This window comes from Myxine glutinosa, chromosome 7, assembly GCF_964187855.1.
Source record: "Myxine glutinosa chromosome 7, kmMyxGlut1.1, whole genome shotgun sequence".
Lineage (NCBI taxonomy): Eukaryota > Metazoa > Chordata > Myxini > Myxiniformes > Myxinidae > Myxine > Myxine glutinosa.
Window position 1 is genome coordinate 76,774,711 of NC_136267.1, and position 19,303 is coordinate 76,794,013.

A 19,303-nucleotide genomic window follows, 5' to 3' on the forward strand; every position below is an offset into this window, starting at 1 on the left:
TCCTCATTTGTTTTCCTGTCTGTGTAGGATATGTGTCCACATCTCTAATGCATTCAGCTTATCAATAGTCCCTATATTTGTTGTCAATGTCTCTGCCGGATATAACAAAGTTGACAAAATGTAGCACCTCAACATTCTTTTCCTAAGATTCAGCTTCCTTTATGTTAACACGACCTTCATTCTAACAAGGCTAGTGTTGGCTATCTCAATTCTCCTCCGCATCCCACTATCACATCTCTCATTGTGTGGTGATCTTTCCCAGGTATGTGAACCTTTTCACTTGCTCCAGGACTCATCCATCTACTTCAATTTCCACTTCCGGGGTTAGTTCTCTGCTTATCACCATTGTCTTGGTCTTCTTCACATTCATTCTTAATCCATATTCCTCACTTCTTACCTTCACTTTATTTTCAACTTCCTGTCATGTCTCTTCTGACTCTGAAATAAATGCAGAATAATCTGCGTATCTCAAGTTGTTGTTGATCAATCCACCTGCTGCAACCTGGTAGATCTTACATGTCTCGGAAGATAGCTTCAGTGTTCCGGTTGGACAGTTTTGGGGACATAACACATCCCTGGGCGCACTCCTCTTTTGATTGGGCAGATGTATGTCAAACCTTATGAAGTCTCACTGTTGATTGATTCAAGTGCAGGTTCTGAACTATCCTGTTATCATTTCTGTCTATTTGCAGGATGACTTAGCACTCCATTATTACGCTGCGATCGCGAAGCGAAAAGCGGGGTTAAGCATTCAGCTGCGTACGTGTGTCGTACGTGTCTGCATTTTAAAAATTAATCTTCTCGGCAACCGTTGGTCCGATTGACACGACAGTTTACCACAGAAGTGCCTCCGCCTGTAGAATTTTTTTATTCATAATTATGACGTCATAGGTGACGTGGTACAGACGCCATCTTGATAAAAAGTTACACCTCTATATCTCCCAAACCGCTCGATGGAAAAAATTGAAACATGGCTCATTGTCAAGTACTCACCATGGGGAATAAGACGTGTTGATGGTGATGTGATCGGTGCCTTAATTATGACGTCATAATTCGACAAGTACAACGCTTAATCTGATCAGTATGAATAAAACAAAAATTCCTCTGCAACTGTTAGACCGATGGACACGAAATTTTCAGAATATGTGCAGCTCCCCCTGTAGAATTTTTTAATGATAATTATAACGTCATAGGTCACGTGGTACAGACGCCATCTTGGAAAAAATCGAAAAAAGTTGCACCTCTATATCTCTGAAACCATTCCATGGAAAAAATTGAAACATAGCTCATTGTCAAGAACTCCCCTTGGCGAATAAGATATGTTAATGATGATGTCATCGGTACCTTCGTTATGACGTCATAATTCGTCAAGTACAAAACTTATCCGATCATTGTGAATTATTTTTCTCAGCAACTGTTGATCTGATGGGCACGAAATTTTCACCATAGGAGCGCCTCCTCCTGTAGAATATTTTAATGATAATCATGACGTCATAGGTCATGTGGTACAGGCGCCATCTTGGAAAAACCGAAAAATGTTGTACCTCTATATCTCCAAAACCGCTGCATGGAAAAAATTTAAACATGGCTCATTGTAAAGAACTCCATATGGGGAATAGGTGTTGCTAATGATGACGTCATTGGTGCCATAATTATGACGTCATAATTGGACAGGGACAACGCTAAGTCTGATCAGTTTGAAATGTATTGAGCATGATCTATGCAACAATTATATTAGAGAATATAAATTTATGTCATCGCTCATGTGGTCTGGCAGCCATATTGGATCAAAGAAAAAAAAAGATCAAAAACAGAAGATTTTGCTCGCAACAAGTTGACTGCGCAGGGTAAGTATTCTATGAATACCATCTGGTTTTCTTATGGTAATCTCTATCTATACGGCTTGTCATAATCTATAATATACGGCTTGTCATCATCTATAAAGCACACATACACCAATTTTTTAACTTCCAGGATCTTTCAATGACTACTCTCAGGTTAAAGATGCCCTCTCTTGTTTATTTATTTGGTCTAATTCCTGACCTATCTCTGGTTCTACAGTCTGATCATTTATTTCCAAAATCATTCTTGCAATCATTTTCATCACATGGCTCATGAGGCTTATTGTGTCCTATGTTCTGAACATTATAGGATTTTTGGTTTCTCTGGGAACTCAATAAAAATTGGGGATATTAATTATTAAAAAGTAAGTTAGGGGCTCCTGATATTTTTTTCTTGAAAGCTCTATTCATTATGGGTTGAACGAGGTGTTCCTCATGATTGTAGCATCTAAGTTGACCACAGGGTAATTTTTCTGGTCAAAGTAAGTTTTTCACTTTGGGTTGACCTTTGCCAGATCATAGGTCAATCGAGGTGATGGGATGTTGGAGGGGGTAGGGGGCAGAGGGGAGGTGGAGAAAAGAATGATTATCATTTTTGAACTCAGTGGACCCGAAAACCCCCAGGTGAATTTTTTTTATCAAAACCTGAGGTCAGGCAACGGAACGGCTCTCGATGAGTTGGTTTGGAATGACCCATCTTAAAGACTATTTGGGTTCATGGAAGTCCATTCCATGTTGGAGTCCATGTTGTTATAGGCTAGTAAGGTGGTCCATCATCATGTGATGCATGATCTTTAAGGAGGCCTATCTCTGCTTCAGCATAACCTGAGAGGGTCAGGCAACGGAACGGCTCTGGATAAGTTGGTATGGAATGACCCATCTTAAAGACTATTCGGGTTCATGGAAGTCCATTCCATGGTGGAGTCCATGTTGTTATAGGCTAGTAAGGTGGTCCATCATCATGTGATGCATGCTCTTTAAGGGTGCCTATCAAATGAGGAATGTTTATTCGAGCATATAAAACACAGAATGATTTATTTACATACATTACAAAGTGAATTATTGCAATTTCTTTCAGGGAGAAATTGGATTTTCTGGATTTCCAGGGCCAAAAGTAAAATGATAATACTTCTTCCCACCCATCTCAAGCCCTCCCCTACCCAACCCCCATCACCCCACCATAACGCTATTGCAAACTTCACAGCCAAAATATTTTCTCCCATTTTCACAGTTTGTGCTCTTCATCCAATTGATACTTCCTGGATGTGCAGACTTTTCCGCTCTGTTTTTTACACGGAGAAGCAGGAACCCCTGGATGAAGTGGAGAACCAGGAAAGCAGGGCATTCGTGGACTGATGGTGAGATTCTGCCATTTGTTCCACTGGTACGGTATGGGATCTTATAGTATCATTGGGTGCAAGGAAGCGCTTCAAATATATGATATTATGTGAACTACAAACACATTAGAGGTCAGTGCTATAGAAAAGGCTACGGTGAGACTCTGACACAGAATTATGTAAGCACAGGATTTAGACAGTATACACCCATTTAAGAACAACTGGGTATCGACAATGTGCACCCCTTTATGTACGTATGCACAGGATTTCGACAATATGTTCCCTATATCTATTTAGTATATTTGATTTCAATTCAATTCATGGTTTTATTACCAAATCATTGCAACTAAAAGTTCACTTGGAAATTATTTACAATATAAAATGAAAATTACGATAATGAAAAATAATAAATTCCAATGGCTGTCCCGTTGTAACATCTACAAATAAATAAAATGAATTAATAAGTACTACTTTTTTTTTTAATTACATGTACATATGCAGGCATGTATAACATGAAAAATAACGATCGATACAATAATATGAGGTTACAAAAATAACAATAATAGGTTACAATAATAACAATTATAAATCAATATACAATGATTTATCAGGATATGCCACCTGACATTGGAGGATTACCTCAATGAATTTGGAAATCTCGTTTTGAGGTTGAACACAGAAATCTAATCTTGCGTTCAAGGAACAAATTAAAACAATAATCTTATTGACTTCAAATAAATCCTACATGACGAGTCACAACCTTCTCCGAAGAAGCTGAGATCTAAGATCCCTTCAATAAAATCAGCATCACAAAGAAATGAGCAGATTCTTCCTGTGCTGTGCAGAAAAGATAAGTATATCATCCAACGGCATGACAGAAAGCGACTGAAGGAAAGACTCTTAGCATGTGAATACGAGTCTGGGGAGTAGTTCATTTTAATGACTAAAATTCATGATTTTCCTCACCAACATTGAGGACACTCTTCAGTGTACTACACTCATCATTTCTTTCTACTCTGCCGTTCATGGATTTTGACTGATGCATTACCTGGTGTTGGCTTAGTGGTTAGGGTGCTGGCTTGGGATCCTAGGATCCTGAGTTCGAATCCTGGTCGATCGCTAAATTGACACCAGGGGGGTTGACTCAGTCTGTCATCCTTCTGAGATCGTGCAAATTGAGTACCAGCTTGCTGGGATGAATGATCCTGGTGTGTACCCCGGTTTAGAATAGGTACACCGTATCCCTGTGCATCGTAAAACGCGGCTAAGGGTTGGTGCCAGGATGGGCATCTGGCCATAAAAACATTGCCTCAAACAGGGGACCATGATTGTCATGGGACCCGCAAGGCTAACCCCTGCTCTAGCGGGGAAAATGGCCTTTAAAACGATCATTCATTCATTCATTACCCTTGTTTCCAGGTGGCTTTTTTCAATTCTTTTTTTTGTACACAGAATCGAGGCCCGTGTAAGAGCTAACACATTGGACATGAAAACATGCACAGACACATAAAACATACAATGAAGGGAGCGGGAGACAAGAGGGGAGGGGGAGGGAAGTACACAAGCACAACAACAGTAGAGAACAAGGACGTCGGGAGATCTGTGGAAGGGGGAGGGCTGGGGGAGGAGGGAGGGGTACACGGTATAAAGTAAATGAACGCTACTAGGAATTTCACTCCTAGGAATTTCAGGAAATAAGTTGGGGATTGAAAGAGGTGGATTTGGGGTGTTTTAAAGGGGGTAGAAAACATCAAGGTTTTGGATGGGGGAAGACAAGAGAAGGTGGTGAACAGCTGTTTTAAAGACCTGGAGGGAGGAGAAGGATTGAAGAGAGTGCGGGAGTTTGTTCCAGAGGTGGGAGAAAAGAGGAATGAAAGAGTGAAGGTGAGGAGAGAGTCTTGATTTTGGCAGTTTCACCAGAAGAAGGATGCTGGCAGTTCTTGTGCGTCCTGCAGGAACATTTGGGGGACAGAGCACAGAAGGAGTCGGGAGAAGACAGAAAGACCACCTCCCTGCCTGCGGTGAGAGAGAGAAAGGCCCTCAGAATCAGCCTCATTGCAGGAGATTCCAATGATGCTGAATGCTTTGGTTTCACCCGCATGAAGCCGAGCTAGGTGTGAGGCAGGAGCACTAGCCCAGAGGGGAGAGCAGTATTCCATTGAGCTGCGGATGAAAGCTTTGTATGTGGCGAGGAGCTCGGAAGTGCCCAAAAAGGACTTCGCACGATGGCGGATGCCCAATCAGCGACTGACTTTGGAGGCCAGCTTCGAAATCTGGTTTTCCCAGGAAAGATCATGGCAGATAGTGAGACCCAAAATCTTGAGTGACAGAACTTCTTGGAGAGGATTATTCAGAAAGTAGATGGAAGGGTTGTCCAGACGTGGTCTTTTCGGAGAGACAAAGTGAGAGTGTGAGATTTGTCAGGATTGAACGACATGTTCCACTTGTTTGACCAGTTTGTGATATTGTCCAGGTCTGCAGAGAGTGAAGAGGCTGCTGCCTGCCGATCTGAGGGTTGAAATATGGAGCGGCAGAGATTGGATTCATCTTCAAAGAGATAGAGAGGATTTTCCAGAGAGTCGAGAGATCATTAATGAAGACCAGAAAAAGCACAGGGCCCAGAAATATGCACCAATTTTCATGCACCAATTTTGTAATAAAGCTGAAGTCATCCAATGATAACTTTGAGGAACTCCAGCCTGAACAGGAGGGGGAGATGAGAGAATTCCATTCAGGGCCACATGTTGACTGCGACCGACCGGTGAGGAAGTCCGCAAGCCATGCGTGGAGGTTACCATGGATACCATAAGAGGAGAGTTTGGTGAGCAGGATGGGGTGCCAGACCGTATCGAAGGCACGTGATATGTCAAGAGAGACAGCTCTGATTTCCTGTTTGGCATTGAGGACCTCCATCCATTGTTGAGACAGCAGAAGCAGCATGTCCAGAGTAGAATGACCTGCTCTGAATCGAAATTGATGATCCGAGATCAAGCCATTGGAGAAGAGGAAGGATGTGATGTCAGAAGCGATGATTGATTCCATGACCTTGCTGATTATTGCGAGCAGGCTGATTGGTCTATAGTTGCAAGGATCTGTTTTAGCATCTTAAAGGCTTACTACGGGAAGCAGCCATGCTGTGTCAAGATGAAAGGCCGCTCGTGGAAGTAAGAGGGAAGGACATGGTTGTGATAAAAGTGTGGTACCATCACTCATGTTCCAAGGACTACACCAATTTCGGAATAAAGCTGAAGTCATCCAAAGATAACTTTAAAAGCTAAGGTGTATACTGATGCTTTTGACAGATTCTGTCAAACAGTCATTGAAGAGCGAATGATGAATGGTGAGATATTCCGTATGAACAAACTGGCAAACTGTTCCTGCATCAGAGCTGGCTTCACTTGCACTGATCTTTGTTGGTGCAGTGATTGCTGCAATCATAAAGAACACATGACCAGAGATGATGACAATGATCTTGGAGACGAGTCCAGCGATGAGGATTGATTTGACTCGTTGTCTGACATTATTACCCATGCCAGAGGAGAGGGTATTGCATTTGAGTGCGTTTGTCTGTCTGTCTGTCTGTCTGTCTGTTTGCTTGTCCGCACAGAATAAATATGATTTTCTCTGCAACCGTTGGTCCGATTGACAGGAAATTTTCATCATAGGTGCAACTCCTGTATAATTTTTAAATGATAATTATGACGTCATAGGTTAAGAGGTACGGGCGCCATCTTGGAAAAACTGAAAAACTTTGCACCTCTATAATCTCCGAAAGCACTTCGTAGAAAAAATTGAGACATGGCTCATTGTAAAAAAAACTCTCCATGAGGAGTAACATGTCAATGATAATGTCATAGGTGCTTCCATTATGACGTCATAATTCTACAAGTACAAAACTTCATTTCATCAAGATGAAATTTCTTGAGCGTCATGTAGGAATAAATTGGTGGAGAAAAAAAAAATAATGATGACGTCATCGGTCTTATCGTTCGGCCGCCATATTTGTTTTAACACAAAAGCCTTAAAAACCATCAAAAACACGTCCTGGCGAGGGTCTGCAATCTCTGATTTTTATTTCTTGTTAGTTTTGTTATTAGAAGCGGCCTTGGAAAAACGCCATGATAAAGCTATCTTAACACAGATATATATACTTCAACACACAACTCCATTGGTGGGGAAAACCCCTTTGGGGAGGGGGGCAAATTAATTCGCTACAACCTTCATTGTGTGACCCTTAGTCCTCCTGACAAGTTTGGTTGAGATTGGATAAATAACGACCGAATGTGTCACGGTCAAAAATCGTCAAGACAGACAGACAGACACCAAACTGCATATTTTAGTATGTGATGATTTATCTAGTCCACATAGGAGTTGATTAAATATAGTCATGAATCAGATAATACATTTCACACTTGTCTGGAAACAACAATCAGATGGTTTGATAAATTAATATACATGTAAGTGTAATTTCAATTAAAAACTTGAAAACAAATTACATCTTTGTCAGGTACAAAGTATTATTTATTAAGAGCTCAAATCCAACAGCATTTCATGAGTTTTAACACCGCTAGCAGGAGGTGAATGTTATTATGCTGTTGAGTCATTTTGATGTTTTGCGATTTTGCATTACGTTTTAATTCGCAAGTTTCGACACTTCATCCTGAAAATATGTTTTGGGAGCCAGCACATTTGGATTAAGCATACTCAAAATGTCTTAAAATCCCTGTATCCCAGGTTGTACCCATAAATGCCTCAGGCGATAGTTTGAGGGGGAAAAATGATCTTTGAGAAAAAAAAATGCACTAAACAAACGGGTTTTTTGGACTAAGTTAGCCCTTTCGTTGCACCGCTACGCACCGCCATTTTGTCGGAATCTTGCTGTTACTCTGCCCGCAGAGGGCACAGCAAATTTGATTGGTCGAGACGGTGTAGAATTTTGCCCAAGTACTGCTAAACTGAATGTTTTTGAAAATGCAAACAAGGTGATTTGTGTTCCACAGTGTTCAATATACAGGGTGTCCCATAAGTCTGGAACCATGGAGCAAAATAAGTGATTCGTGAGTTTGTGATCATGATTCATGATTATGATTATGGGATGGTTCCAGACTTATGAGACACGCTGGATAATTCCATTGAAATCAAATAAAAGTTTTAAAGGCTTCAGAAAAAAAAATCATTGAATCGGGAGTTTAGCGCTGTTGACGCATACACTTTTACACACCTTATTTAACACGTTTAATTAGTTATCCATGCCTATTGTTTGTGTCCTTTATGGCATCCCTAAAATAGTACGTTTCCTGTTTGGAATTATTTTCCATTTTGACTGCCAGACAGACAGGCTGACTGAAGCAACTGCTTTACCACACTGTGCACATACTCGCTCGGCTCAAAATTCCATACAATTTGCCAAGTAGCCAAAGTACTACTAAACTGCAGTATTGTGTTCCAATTCATGCTCTAAGAGTATTCAAAATATAAAATTCGATTGAAATTAAGTACATCCTCGATCAAAGAATGAAACAGACTAATAGACTGATGGAGTGAACCAATTGCCTAACTCCACTTAGTGCCACATGTGCGGGGTAACTATGCTTTCATGCACCATTTATAGTTTGTTTCTATCATGTGTACATCAAAAGTTATAACAGTTCAAAGTTGCACAAGGACTTTATGGACACCCTGTATACTAGTCAATGGCAATAGCACATAAGTTTCACCATCACAAATATTTATCCTTCAAATAACTCAAAACAAAAGTTTTATGACAGCTCTCTGTTTCAATTTGTAAGAATGTACCTGTAATTTGGGAATCTGACAACAAAGTAAGTGTGTTCATTGCAACAGATTTTACCATGAAATAAATACTGATGACTTAGAAACATATCGGAGCATAACAATTTACAAAATTGATATCATATGCAATAAAACAAATTCTGCAGTCCAACAAACAAATGAAAGAAAGCTCAAATGAATCATTATCAAAGGTTACACAGTGCAACAATGGTCTTGGGATTTGCACAAATCTTCTTGTAATCCTGTGCCTCATAGTTGTGGTTTTCCAAACAAGTGCAATTATAACGACACAAAGCAGACTACTACTACTACTACTACTACTACTACGACTACTACAACTACTACTACTACTACTTCTACTACTTTAACGGCCACAATTAATCCAACCTTCTTGTGGGTCAGCTGTGGGGTCTCAAGTTTTTGATCAAGTGGCTGGAAAATCCTGGAGATGACGCAAAGCTTGGAGGCAAGGTATATCGTATCGAGAGGAATGGGGGAGTATCAGATTCAGAAAAGTCGAGATACTTTCAAAGATTGGGCAAAAGATTGGCAGATGCAATTTAACAAAAATAAATGCTAGGTGCAGAGATGGGGATGAACAATAAAAATATGACTACATTATGCAAGGGCATCTTGAAGCCAAACACAGAAGGATCCAGGAGTGGTAGCAAATATGGAGGGTTTGGTGGGAGTGAGGAGGTCAGGGGTGGGTATGCAGACAGCACAGTGCCAAGGTGCTATTGGTAAAGCTAATGTGGTTCGAGGTTGGATTCATAGGGGGATAGCTTCGAAATTAAAAGAGGTAATGTTAACATGATAAAGGAATTTTGTGAGGCCCCAACTCGAATTATTTATGTGCAGTTTTGATCACTACAAGTGAGGACGGACATAGCTGTCATAGAGAGGGTTCAGCATACAGCGACAAGTTCACTATGTGGCTAGCTCGACTAAGCTAAGTGCAGCTGAAGGATGCAGGACTTTATACATAAGAAGGCATGCGATTACGAGGGTATCTGGTTAAGATGTTGAGCAGGATGAAGAGAAAAGACAAAGAAGTGCAGAAATTTTTATTCAGCAGAATGGACATGACCAGGGGTCACAGCCTCAGAGTAAAAAAGTAGAGTTAGGATGGTCGTAAGGCAGTGGTCTTTCACTCAGAGAGTAGTTAACTCCACCACCTAAGGTGGACGGGGGGTATGTATTCAGCCCTGTTTGTGAGCAAGATATCTAAAAGGTTATGGACGGATTCAGACGAAACTTAGTGGACAGGTTGGGTGTGTGACAAGGACTATCGGTTCTATTTTTGGTGAAGATCCGGATATGGATCCAGATCCGAGAATTTTAAAATGATTCTTTACCATTGAGAGATAGGACCAAAACGATTTTTAGCACAATCCCTCAAAAGGTTGTGGATGGATTCGGACAAATTGTGGTGGATGAGTTGGGTAGGTGACAAGAACAAGCTGATTCGATTTTGGTTAATGTTCGGATGCAGATCTGACCTATCAGTGGGCTACAAAATGTAAACTGTTCAGCCTGGCGTATGTACTCTACCACGTGCCGTTCGAGTTAATGAAAGTAGGGGCAGCAGAAACAGTAGATAGGTTTAAATTCGAGTTAGATAGGTACCCTAAAGCAATGGGGACAGAGGGGTACATGGATATTGGCAGGACTGTTAGGTAGTTTAGGTATGCATGTATACATGTGTAGCAATTATGTTTTGCAAGGTGGTCTCGTCAAAAGGTGAATATAATGTCAGTGGTTATTCATTCCTCACCCTACAACCATCTTCATCCCCAACACCCATCTCTCATGCCACCTCCACCCCCTCCAAAAAACATTTGGTGCTATCTTATTTAGGTATTCATATGCAGCCCATGGCTGCTTAGCTGCATTGTTTTTTGGAGCCACAGCTGTGCCACTGACGATGCAACGCCCCCTTACCAGATAGCTGGTACTCATTTTGCTAACCTTGAAAGGCTCCCCTGGTGTTAATTCAACAGCACAACAGAAGCTTGAACTTAAGACCTTAGCATCTTAAGCCAGCCACATTAACCGTTAAGCCAACACCAGGCTGGTAACATCTTATATCTATATAATTATGTTGGTCCTTTAAAAAATGTTTTAAAATAAAAAGCCCTGGTGAGGTCCCGATGACTACCTGGCGTATTGTTCTCCTCCCCAGTCCTTTGGATGTTGCTATTGTTCATAATACATTTCATGAATCATTCAGCAATATCCTGAATTTCAATTCTATCTTGAGGATTGGAAAAGGAAGTGACAAGATTTCAGCATCGTCATCACAAATAATGTGATCAGCTGGCTTAATGCTTCTAAGATTCTTTCCTGGCACTATTTCTTGCAGTTTGTGCCGTGGGATTTTCTACACAACAACTCAAGTCCATCAACCATGTACATGTTGAGGGGTCCAATAATTTTTCCAAATGACACCCAGAAGAATGGCATTTTTCTCCTAGCAATTTACAGTCAGTATTCTATCATAAAGAGTATCCAGCAGGATAGTGTAGAGTTAGACTCTTGAGACTCACATAGTTGATATGGTATAAGATTCAAAATGTTGCAATTCCCTGTTGGGTTTGGTGGTTTGGGAGGGAGGTCTCTGCAGGCAGTACTTTTCCAACATTCCGTCCTGAAATTAATAAGCCGACCTGAAGTGTAGTCCCCCGCACGTCTTGCTATAGGGGCCTAATGGATGGTCATGTGGTAAGTCGAAAAGATCCGTGGTGAGCAAATGAGAACTCATTGAGAGGGTCTCTTCAACGGCACCTGAGAAAAGAGATACAGAAAGTGCAATATGACATCACATGGAATCAGTATAACACAGGTACACATAGACACTGAAATATTCTTGTGTACAAACCAAAGGGAGGTAGTGTGATGGACTTGTTTATTTGCCAGCTTGATTCTTCAAGCAAGGAAACATTGGATGAAGCCATCTTTAGCTCAGAATTCAATGGCCCTGAATAGAAAATGCCAAAATAAAACACAAGATTTATCAACATCCAAAAATGACGCCAATTGGCTCAGTTCAGATTATGTCACAATCCTGATCTAGAATGGCACTCGGTAGAGGGCAGTTCTCCGCCAGGCTGAACATTTTATATTTTGTATCCCACTGATAGGCCGGACCTTAACCAAAATCGAATCAGCTTGTTCTCGTCACCTAAGCAACCCATCCACCAAGTTTTGCCATAACCCATCCATAACTTTTTGAGATATGAACTCCTCCATTTAAAAAAAATAAATTCAGAACGATTGCTTGAAAACAGTAGACAAAAATTGTGTGACAAACAGACGAACAGAAGTTACAGACCAACATACTTGGCAAAATAATTTCACCAAGTAATAAGAAAGATGTCCTGCATAGCGTGATACTTGTGAAATCCAAAAAACCCATAAACAATTCAGTGAACCAATATGTAAATTCTGTTCAACTTCGCAGAGTAGCCAGATTCCAGGTGAATGGAAATTGCACATTACTTGCACATTACAAAAAAGTAGAGTCTGTGTATAGCACGACTCTATCTAGAATCTAGATGTTTGTGTGGTATATATCTAACGGGATTTTATGGGTCTACAGGCCTAAGAACTAAAGAGTACTTTCCAATAGTAGTAAGGGTCTAAAGGAGTCTTAGGAGTCTAAAGGGTGTCTAAAGGTTTAAAAGGATCTGAACCCCAGATATGTCTACCTCTGGGTATACCCATCAAACATGGAAAGCTCTGCAAAGTTATTTTGGTCACTAACATCAAAGGAAGACAACTGCAATGCTGTCAGATAACGTTCCACACTGCCTTTCATGTATCTCTCAAGGGCACTTTGGATAACGTTCTCCAGATAATTGGTGATGTATGGGAGCATAGGTTGATCAGTTTGATATTTGGTCAAAAATGGTGTAATTTGTTGACAAACAGATGAGAAGAATTTCAGTCTAGCTAATGTAAGAGGTGATTTGACAAATTCCTGTAAGTTGGCAAAGTCCTTAATGTCCTTAATGCAAAACAGGAAATTCGAGCTGTCTCCCTTGACATATCACGTGCCTTCGATAAGGTCTGGCACCCCACTCGGCTCACCAAACTCTCCTCCTATGGTATCCATGGAAATCTCCATGCATGGCTGGCGGACTTCCTCTCTGGTCGTAGTCAACGTGTGGCCCTGAATGGATTTCTCTCATCTCCCCCTTCCTGTTCAGGCTGGTGTTCCCCAAGGCAGTGTTCTGGGCCCTGTGCTTTTTCTGGTCTTCATCAATGATCTCGCTGACTCTCTGGAAAATCCGATCTATCTCTTTGCTGATGACTCCACTCTCTGCTGCTCTATACCTCATCCCTCAGATCGGCAGTCTGCAGCCTCCTCACTCTCTGCAGACCCGGACAAAATCACAGACTGGTCAAACAAGTGGAACATGTCTTTCAATCCTGACAAATCTCAAACTCTTACTATGTCTCCCGGAAAAGACCGACTGGACAACCCTCCCATCTACTTTGTCAACAATCCTCTCCAAGAAGTTCTGTCACTCAAGCTTTTGTGTCTCACTATCTGCCATGATCTTTCCTGGGAAAGCTACATTTCCAAGCTGGCCTCCAAAGCCAGTCGCCGATTGGGCATCCTCTGTCGTACGAAGTCCTTCCTTGGCACACCTGAGCTCCTCACCACATACATGTACAAAGTTTTCATCTGCAGCTCAATGGAATACTGTTCTCCCCTCTGGGCTGGTGCTCCTGCCTCACACCTAGCTCGGCTTCACGCTGTTGAAACCAAAGCTTTCAGAATCATCTCCCGCGATGAAGCTAATTCCAAGGGCCTTTCACTTACTCACCGCAGGCAGGTTGGTGGTCTTTCTGTCTTCGACCGACTCCTCTGCAGCCTTGCTCCCCCAGCTCTGTCTGTGCTCTGTCCCCCAAATATTCCTACAGGTCGCACAAGATTTGCCTGCAACCCTCTTATGGTTAAATTGCCAAAATCAAGACTCTCTATTCACCTTCACTCTTTCATTCCTCTTTTCTCCCGCCTCTGGAAAAGCTCCCTCAATCTCATCAATCCCACTCCTCCCTCCAGGTCTTTAAAACAGCTGTTCACCACCATCTCTTATCTTCCCCCATCCAAAACCTTGGTCTCTTCTACCCCCGTTAATTCACCCCAGATCCACTTTTTTGAAATACCGACTTCTTTCCTGGAAGCCCTCGCAGTGTCCATGTGTTCTTTAACTCTCCCACCCCCCCCCCCCCCCCACCTTCCCATGCATCCTCCCCCCAAGCCCTCTCCCTCCCTCAGATCGCCCGATGTCCCTGCTCTCAAATGTTGTACTTGTGTGCTTCCCTTTCTCTTCCCATCTTGTCTCCCGTTCCCTTTATCATATGTTTTATGTGTCAGTTTGTCTTTTTGTGATCAATTTCAGTTTTTTGTCAGTTTTGCTCTTACACACGCCTCGATATGGTATACAATAAAAAAGAAGCGTTACGCCTAGGTCCCCCGTCGGTGAAGTGATGTGAGTTGACAAATTGGAAGACGCAGAAAACATGCGATGATATGATATTTCGCTCACAAGGTTCAGACATACATGGAGGCGGCCATCTTGGATTTTGACGTGGCCACCCAATTTTCAATAGCGTTCTTCCTTATGCCTAGATACACCCACACACACCAAATTAGAAGTTGGTACTTCGCTTATTTTTCAAGATATTCATCTCACAAGGTTCAGACATACATGGCATCAGACATACATGGCGGCGGCCATCTTGGATTTTGACATGGGTTGCACCCACACACCAAATTCGAATGCGGTCCTTCGCTTATGCACGCACGCATGCACGCACGCCCGCACGCACGCCCGCACGCAAACACGCACGCACGGACGGACGGACGGACGGACGGACGGACGGGAAAACCATAGTCCTCCTTTCGCTCCGCTGTGCGACGGGGGACAAAAAAGTACTGATTAGCTCGATTTGTGATCTTCTTGTTTACCATTTCCAGATACAAGCAGATGGTATTTGGTATTTGGACTTAACTTCGGCATTTCCCCACAGTGTTATGTGGAAGTCAAGTTGCTTCTTCTCATTATTTTTGTTCAGCGACTCCTCATATAGGAGCACATATTTGCCGTCTACTTTCTGTTTCAAAAGGCTCTGGAAATGAGGTGCAAGACTAAACACATTCAAATAGGCAGACTGCCTATCAGCACACTTAAACTGGGCAGCAATGCTACTGCCCGGAAACATTTTATGGAACAGAAGGCCTATGTCGTCACACAACTTGTATGAATAATGAGACTATCACTTTCAATGCCCAAGTATCTGTTTTGAAAACATAATCTCTCGTCCATGGGCCAGACAGAAAATCGGTACTAAATTTGGGGCAAAACTTAAGTGGTATTAAAATGTTTGTGGGGTCAGTATGAACAAATTAATATATGATAACCTTTCCACAGGAGTAGCTTAGTCCATTTATTTTCCATCTTAACATTTTGGCCAATTGGCGCTTTTTTGTAATTAAGCAAAGTCATATATCATGAAAATATTCCATTAAAAGTCATCCATAATAAGTTAATAATATTTCCAGCCAACAGAATATTTCCAAGAGTCACTGATTGTGGTTATTTTACCATAATATAGGCTAACCTCGATATATCACTATGGACGGGGTCCATGAAAATGGTCCACACTATAAGTGAATAGCAATATATCGGGAGATTTTATATGCTAATAATAAGGAAATGGGCAATTTGGGATCCATTGAATAAAAGTGAAATATCCAATATAGTGATGTATTGAATAGTGATATATTGAGGTTAGCCTGTAATCATATATTTACTTCCAGATGTTCTACAAATATTGTAAGGATGTAGATGTTAAGTTGTTTTCAGGCAGTAAACTGAATTGGGTGGGATGTGGAAGACAAGTATAAGCCTTTGTTTATTTCAGATATTTATTTCAGGTTTATAAGGTCAACTGTGTCCATCAGTATGGATTCCAGCCCCAGTAATTAATCAGTCCTACCCTGTCACCATGGACATCATATGTATCCACTCAGTGTCTGGTCCCTGGGGTTACCATGGCAACACTCCTGATTGACACATGATAATAGTACACTGCTCACTCTGCAGACTGTTCCAGTGTACATGCTCCACTGCTGTGTAACATATTGCATTTTATTTTCACAGTAGATAGTGATAACAAATATAGAAGAAAACTTCCAGCATGCAGGTGCACTCCCAATCTTATTAAGGTAAGAAGTAATTTTCAGCTTTCAATGTATTTTTGTGAAGGTTATGATGAACAATACATAATCATACTTGAGTCTTTTAGGACTGTAAAAAGTGTCATGGGGGTGGTCTGCAAATACCCGCCCCCCACTTCTGATGTTTTAATTTCTGCTGACCACACCCCCCCCTCCTTCCTCCCCCCCCCCCCCCCCCCCCCCCCCTCTCCCGAGGTATTTCTTTTTTTCTGACAACTCCCACCAAGATATTTTTGATTTTTCCCCCACTAAGGTATTGCAATTTTTTCTACCCCACCTCCACCAATGTATGGCATGTTTGCAGTTATAATTACAACCTCCCCCCCCCCCCCATACCACCACCCCCTCCATCCTATTTTTTCTTGGTTTAATCCTCCACACCAAGCTATTTCAATTTTTCCTGACTCCCACCAATGTACTTTGATTTTTCTGCCCACCCCCTATTTTTATATAACCTGCACACTGTCCCCCATGACAATTTTAAATGAAACAGCCCTTAACAAGATTTACTGTTTTTTTTCCCAGGGTTTGACAACATTCTAATGAAAGATGGATCCAGCATTTGAAGAAGGAAGCAATGACTTGCCGAAGAAACGGGCACGCTTTCAGTGTGTCATCCACTGCCCTGATGATGACTCAAATTTGATCTCACCACAAAACTTTGAGTCATGGAAGACACTGCTTAGAGCTGCAGAGATAAGACAACATGCCTCTCTTTTAGACATTGCAAAGGGTTTGTGTGAAGGAGAGATTCCACACAGCTCTAGCACAAGAGCTGGAGAAGTGTGTCTCACCAGCAGAGGCCATCCCTGAATCATCAGCAACTATTATTGATGGGATGGGCTTAGTACAGAAGATGAAAGGGAATGACAGGACATTCTCTCAGCTGGCAGATTCAGTTTTTTCTAAGGTTTTGCATGAAGGAGCCAAGAGCCAACGAATTGATGTTGTCTTTGATGTTTACCAAGAGACATCTATTAAGGACGCTGAAAGAGCTAGCAGAGGTGCAGATACAGGCATCCAGTTTAGGAGCATTGCACCTGGCCATAACATCCAGCAGTGGAGAAAACTACTAAGCAGCTCTTCCAACAAAGCCAGTCTGATCAAGTTCCTGGTGAATGAATGGAAGGAACACAAATATAGAGAGAAACTTCAGAACAAAACCTTGTATGTTACTTGTGAGGATACCTGCTTTAAAATCAGTGAGGAACACTGGGAGGGGCTCAAAGAGTTGAAATCAACCCAGGAAGAAGCAGATACCCGTATGCTTTTGCATGCTCTTCATGCAGCAGAGTCTGGCTACAAGGCAGTGGTCATCACTGCTGAAGACACAGATGTGCTTGTTCTGTGTCTGGGCTTCAGAAAAGAAATACCATGTCCCATGCACCAGAAATGTGGAACCCAAAACCGGACAAGGTTCCTTGACATTACTAAGCTAGGTCAGTCCCTGGGAGATAGTGTCTGCAATGCAATCATTGGTATGCATGCCTTCACTGGCTGTGATACAGTCAGTGCCTTTGCAGGCCGTGGAAAGATGGGCACATTCAAGCAAATGAAGTCTGAAAAGACCTACCAGAAGGTTTTCTGTGAGCTTGGACAGTCATGGGATGTATCTGCAGAGCAGTTTCAGAAGCTGCAATAAATCACTTGTCGAATGTATGTGCCTTCTACAAGCACATCAGATGTGAATACACTCTGCTACCAACTTTTCTGCACCAGACATGGTCAACTAGAGTCCAGTCAACTACCACCTTGTGAAGATTGCCTGTACAGTGTACATGCATGTTCTTCGTGCCAACTATCAAGCTGCCATCTGGAGACGATCTTTACAATGTCAACCCCTTGTACCAAGTCCCAAGGACCATGGGTGGACCATAGATGATGATGGCACACTGGCCATCGTGTGGATGCGTGGGTCACCAGCACCAGAAGCTGTATTGCAGTTCTTATCCTGTCAATGTGTGAAGTCTTGCAAATTACCTGAGTGCCCATGTCTCAGCAATGGTTTGAAGTGCACAAACATGTGCAAACTAAAAACCTGTGGAAACCAACCAATTGAGGAAGAACTGGTTGCAGAACTCACAGATATCGATGTCGATGATGGTGATGATGAGTGATGCAATGGAGATTGAATCTATGATTTCATTCTGCAAATAAGAGACAGTTATAAATGTCACAGCACCTATACTTCTATTTCATGATGCCTTGCAGTAGAAACAATTGACATGGAAGTTGGCATATCCTGGGAGTAGAATTTCACCAATGCAATCCATTACCATGTACAATGTACATGTACCCTAATTTTGTGTGTGTTTTGAAGGCAAAGAGTAAAAATGTGGAAATGTCTGATGTTGTTCTTGAATTTCATGCAATGTAAATGTATTCTACAACAGACTAACACATTTGAGACAGAAATATCATACTTTTGGGGGAGGTAGCAAAGCTGTAAAAAGATTATACCTGGTGAAAGTGCATTTTTGGTTCTGCCAGAGGGTGTGCCCATTCAAGACATGATAATTACGAATAAGCTACCTCTCTGGCAAGGTTATCATATCAAAACATAATCTAGGGATGTTGAACTATTAAAAAATGGCAACTAGAATTTTCCCACCCAGATGGTACCGATACGTGAAATTTTGGGTCTGGGCCCATGGACTACTCTTGTTGCATAGTCTGCAATAGATGAGCTGCCACTTGTACCAGCTGCACTTGTTTGATATTTGATCTGTGCAGGCTGTGCCTGGGATGGATCTGTATTGAAACAAAATTTCAGAATGATTCAGCCAAATCTGTCACTCATTATATTATAGCCATGACGAAAAATAATTGTTTGAAAATTTGCATTACTTACATGTAGTAAACTGCAATGAATAATTATCCTCATTTTCATTAAAAAAAAATTGATGTTCTCCACATACGAGGTGGATTTACAGACAACAGAGTAATTTTCAGCCAACAGATCAGACCCTTGTTTTACGTGGAGGGTCACAGACCTTATATCTGGCTTTGTGAATGGATCCCTTCATGAACCAATCCCATTAGTCGACGTGCTTCAGCCACAATGAAGTAAAATAGCA

General features: G+C 41.7%; 2 protein-coding genes across 3 annotated transcripts in view; one reads left to right on the forward strand and one right to left on the reverse strand.

Annotated features, from left to right (window-relative positions):
• The first annotated feature begins 262 nt into the window (after positions 1 to 262).
• Positions 263 to 18,572, forward strand: LOC144892956 (uncharacterized). 2 transcript variants are annotated; one of them, XM_078781890.1, is made up of 5 exons: positions 263 to 323; positions 1,778 to 1,847; positions 3,073 to 3,199; positions 16,150 to 16,214; positions 16,752 to 18,572. In XM_078781890.1, exon 5 carries the CDS (start codon positions 17,065 to 17,067, stop codon positions 17,866 to 17,868), a length of 804 nt encoding a protein of 267 aa, XP_078638016.1. In that variant the 5' UTR covers positions 263 to 323; positions 1,778 to 1,847; positions 3,073 to 3,199; positions 16,150 to 16,214; positions 16,752 to 17,064; the 3' UTR covers positions 17,869 to 18,572. The 2 variants fall into 2 exon arrangements, with proteins under 2 accessions (XP_078638016.1, XP_078638017.1); XM_078781891.1 differs by lacking the exons at positions 263 to 323; positions 1,778 to 1,847; positions 16,150 to 16,214.
• Positions 7,678 to 19,303, reverse strand: part of LOC137431343 (uncharacterized) — a 28,054-nt gene continuing 16,428 nt past the window's right edge. Inside the window, exons 4-5 of the mRNA XM_068122573.2 lie at positions 11,853 to 11,951; positions 7,678 to 11,758 (exon numbers count right to left, since the gene is read on the reverse strand). Coding sequence (XP_067978674.2) covers positions 11,628 to 11,758; positions 11,853 to 11,951 — 230 coding nt within the window. The 3' untranslated portion in view covers positions 7,678 to 11,627. The remainder of the gene's footprint in view (positions 11,759 to 11,852; positions 11,952 to 19,303) is intronic.